The sequence below is a fragment of the Arachis ipaensis genome, chromosome B3 (assembly GCF_059453495.1).
Source record: "Arachis ipaensis isolate K30076 ecotype BB chromosome B3, ASM5945349v1, whole genome shotgun sequence".
In the NCBI taxonomy this organism is placed as follows: Eukaryota; Viridiplantae; Streptophyta; class Magnoliopsida; order Fabales; family Fabaceae; genus Arachis; species Arachis ipaensis.
The window spans coordinates 41,932,596-41,936,133 of record NC_142438.1 but is presented as its reverse complement, the minus strand read 5'-3'; the positions used below and the strand labels follow the sequence as shown (position 1 = coordinate 41,936,133).

Genomic DNA, 3,538 nt, shown 5'->3' with positions numbered 1-3,538 from the left:
ACTAAGTTTAATTAAGTTGGTCTAACATAACAAAATTTAATTATAACTAATATTATTCTAAGTCTTATTATTTACTTTAATTAGATTTAGTTTATAAAAAAATTTTAAATGTGTAACATTACTCTTTTATATATATATGGTATTGTTATTACTTATTTTAGTGTATATGAATTATCCAATCCTTGCTAAGAACTTTTTTAAAGAAGAGCGCTAGTGACAAATTAGCGTTATGGCGCTATCCGATTATTAGCTAAAGTTAATTTGGCTAGAATTAGTGATAGTTTAGTTAGAGTGAGCTAGTTCCCTCAGATTCACTCTTAATATACATAATAAAATAATACATATATAATTTCTCATATACAAATCCCCCATAATTTTTTTCAACTCAATTTATTAGGAGGACTAAATATACAATTTCAAATGGTACATGTATGAATCACACTTTGCACACTTATATCTTTTATACAAACAAATGGAATGCACAAAAGTAAAGGGAAACAACAAAAGAAACCAATGTATTATGTATACCATGTATGTGCTTTGTTTTCTTGGGAGGGAGGTATAACATATTTTATATTATTATTCTCTCTAATTTCCTTTATGTCACTGTCATTATTAGCACATTTTTTTTATCAACGATATGCTAATAAAAAAATGTACCAAAAATGATCATTGACAAATAATTAAAGAAAGAAGAGAGAAAATATAAAATGATAAGATTCTCATGCAAGTGAGCATTCAGGAGGAGGCCCTTGTGGGAAGCGTTTGAGATCAGTGCAATAATTGTAAATCATGTAATTCTTTTGGACCCAATGGATTCTTGCAAGGCCTGTTGAATCAAGAGACTGGCCCATCCATGATTGGGCTGGTGGTGCATTGAAGTTTCTGTATGAGGCAGTGAATGGGGCATGGGCCCAATCTGTCTTCACAAGCCCACCCCTTGTGGCCCAGTCATCAGCATTCCAAAGGCTTGAGTATAGTCTCATGGGTTGGTTCTTTGGGAATGGGACCCCTCTTGATTCTAAATTCTTGAACTCCCTTATTGGTGTGCCGTCCACAGAGAATCTATTAAAATACCAAGATTTAAATAAATAAATTAAAAAAATATTGGCCAAATGAATAAATAAATAAATAAAATAGTCCTTGCTAAGTGGCCAACCCTTGTTTTGGCTAGCATCTAGTAGTTGATAGTCACATGTTTATTTAAAAAATAATTCGAAGTGATGAAAAAAAAAAGAAAGGTAGATTATTCGTAACTAAAATAAGTTTGATGACTAATTTCATCACTCAAAACATTTTTCTGCATAAAAAATTGACAAACTTAGATATAATTATATAGAAGTAAATTATGAAGAGTGTTGAATAAGTATTATCTAAAAATAATTAGATTCTTAGAATTTCCGTAAATAAAAATCATTTTGTTTTGTAGCTACAGTTGTTTTTGGAATAGTCTTGCACTGGAATATGTGCATCTATATATCTACCGTTTAATGAAAAAACAAAAAATAAACAACTAAAACATCTATATATATATAAGACAATTGTAAAAATGATTATCAATAATAAATAAATTAAAAAGAATTTTAAATAAAATAAAGACATACATGATGTTGTGAGGATTCCAAAGAATTGAGTAGGTGTGGAAGTCGGCGGTGGGGTCGAACCATAGATAGAACTGCTGTTCTCTGTTCCCTCTCCCTTGCGTGAATACGTTTGTGTGAAGAATGTACGGATCTCCACTCAAGTTCCCCAGAAATTCAAAGTCTATTTCATCATGTGTCCCACCCAATGAAGATAGCTGCATGCGTGCACCAATAATTCTCACCACTTTATTATTTTTATTAATAATACTACTATCTACGTATATATAGTATATTATAAAATTATTTTTTTCAAAAACTTAGATCGATAAAAAGAGATAAATAAATAGTAAAATAGTTATATTTTTAATATTATTTTTTAAATATTTTTTTAATTTATTTGAATCTTTTGTATAATTTTTTTTAATTTAACCAAAATTGAACTCTAAATCTTTTTGATATAAAAATTCTGATATTATAAATTTTTTTAAAAAAATTTAAATGTATAAAAATAATACATAAATAATTATATCTGGAATGTAGTCAAAATTTATTGCAAACATTTAAAATGAAACTAATCACAATAAAAGAAAGCTTACATAGTATGTTGTAACGGTGCCAGCGGAGTTACCAGGAACGAGTTTGATTTGCATGTCAAGTTTGGCAAACAAATACTCGTTCTTGGAGCGAAATCCGGAGCCGGAGGCTCTGTCCAAGGACAGTGTAAGAAGCTGGCCACCGTTAAAGATCTTAGCACGGTTATCACCCCATGTTACTTCAAAGTCTTGATAGAAGTTACCAGCCGCAGCTTTGGTAGCTATAGTAATAATTAAGAGAAGAGAAAGAAACCCAATAGGGACCTTAGTTACTAGTGTTGTCATTGTTGTTATTATTTTCGTAACAATTTATTGCAACGTGCTATCTATTTTATATATATGGAAGAGATTGGAGGCAAAGATTGGCACAAAAGATGCCAATATAAGCTAAGAAGTGTGTTGGTGAAGATTGAGTGCATGAAAAGTAATGGGGTTTGAAGGTATATATAGGGGAGTCGGGGAGGGTTTGTTCATTGTGGGCATGGGAATTATGGACGTGGGGATCACTGGATTCTGGAAGTGGGGGAAGTAGTTGCGATGATCAAATAAATTATTAATTTAAAACCTTGATAATATTAATATATTAGAAAAAATATAGGTAACTAACAAGATTTTTGAAGATGTAAACAATGTGAATTAATAGGATTAAAAAAATAAATTTAATTAATAACATTAAATTAAAATGTAGTGTATTTTTATTTGATTGATGGTTGTTCATATTATTCAAAATTTTTATTGTTTACCTGGCACTCCCTTATATTATATGTTTATGTATATATTCAGATTTTAGTTATTAATTAGTATCTCTGTTATAGTCTAGCTCTTAAATTGGATCTAAAATTGTGGTCGACTCAAGAACATTTGTTCTAGAGCCATACCGGCCATAAAAAACATAATCTGAATCATATTTACATAGAATAGTGCGTATATTCTGTATAAATCTATTCGGATTATTCTCAAATTTATACTTTAAACATTATAAATAAAAGATTTAACATATACTTAAAAAGTACTATTTATCTCTAATCTTTATATCTCTTAAATAATACTGACTTGTGAGTCAGAATTAATCTTTTTCAGTACAATCCTACTTCTATGAAGATGCTGATCCAATTTTATAAATACATGTTTGATTATTACAAGAGATAATTTTAATATCATTTCTTGAACAATCTTCGTATAGATATCCATTTAATATTATTTGACACTTGTTTCTAAAAAATATTTTTGTGGTTATTAAAAATAAATCATGATAAAATATTATAAAATTGAACAATTAAAACGGATATTGTATCCAATGTTAGTTATTTATATTTGGAGGGATATATATATATATATAATTTGTAGAGACTAAATTATCAA

At 28.7% G+C, this 3,538-nt stretch overlaps 1 protein-coding gene across 1 annotated transcript; it reads right to left on the bottom strand.

Annotated features, from left to right (window-relative positions):
- Window positions 1-539: 539 nt before the first annotated feature.
- LOC107630366 (xyloglucan endotransglucosylase protein 1) lies at window positions 540-2,778 on the bottom strand. Its single transcript, XM_016333472.3, has 3 exons — window positions 2,180-2,778; window positions 1,605-1,798; window positions 540-1,065 (listed from the first exon to the last, which is right to left on the bottom strand). The coding sequence occupies exons 1-3, from the start codon at window positions 2,459-2,461 to the stop codon at window positions 723-725; spliced, it is 819 nt and encodes a 272-aa protein (XP_016188958.1). The 5' UTR covers window positions 2,462-2,778; the 3' UTR covers window positions 540-722.
- Between the last annotated feature and the right edge of the window lie 760 nt (window positions 2,779-3,538).

Coding starts and splice junctions, on each gene's coding strand:
- LOC107630366 (XM_016333472.3), bottom strand. CDS start 2,461: ATGACAACACTAGTAACTAAGGTCCCTATTGGGTTTCTTTCTCTTCTC. Junction 1,799..2,179: donor GCACCGTTACAACATACTAT/GTAAGCTTTCTT, acceptor GCACGCATGCAG/CTATCTTCATTGGGTGGGAC. Junction 1,066..1,604: donor TGGAATCCTCACAACATCAT/GTATGTCTTTAT, acceptor GTATTTTAATAG/ATTCTCTGTGGACGGCACAC.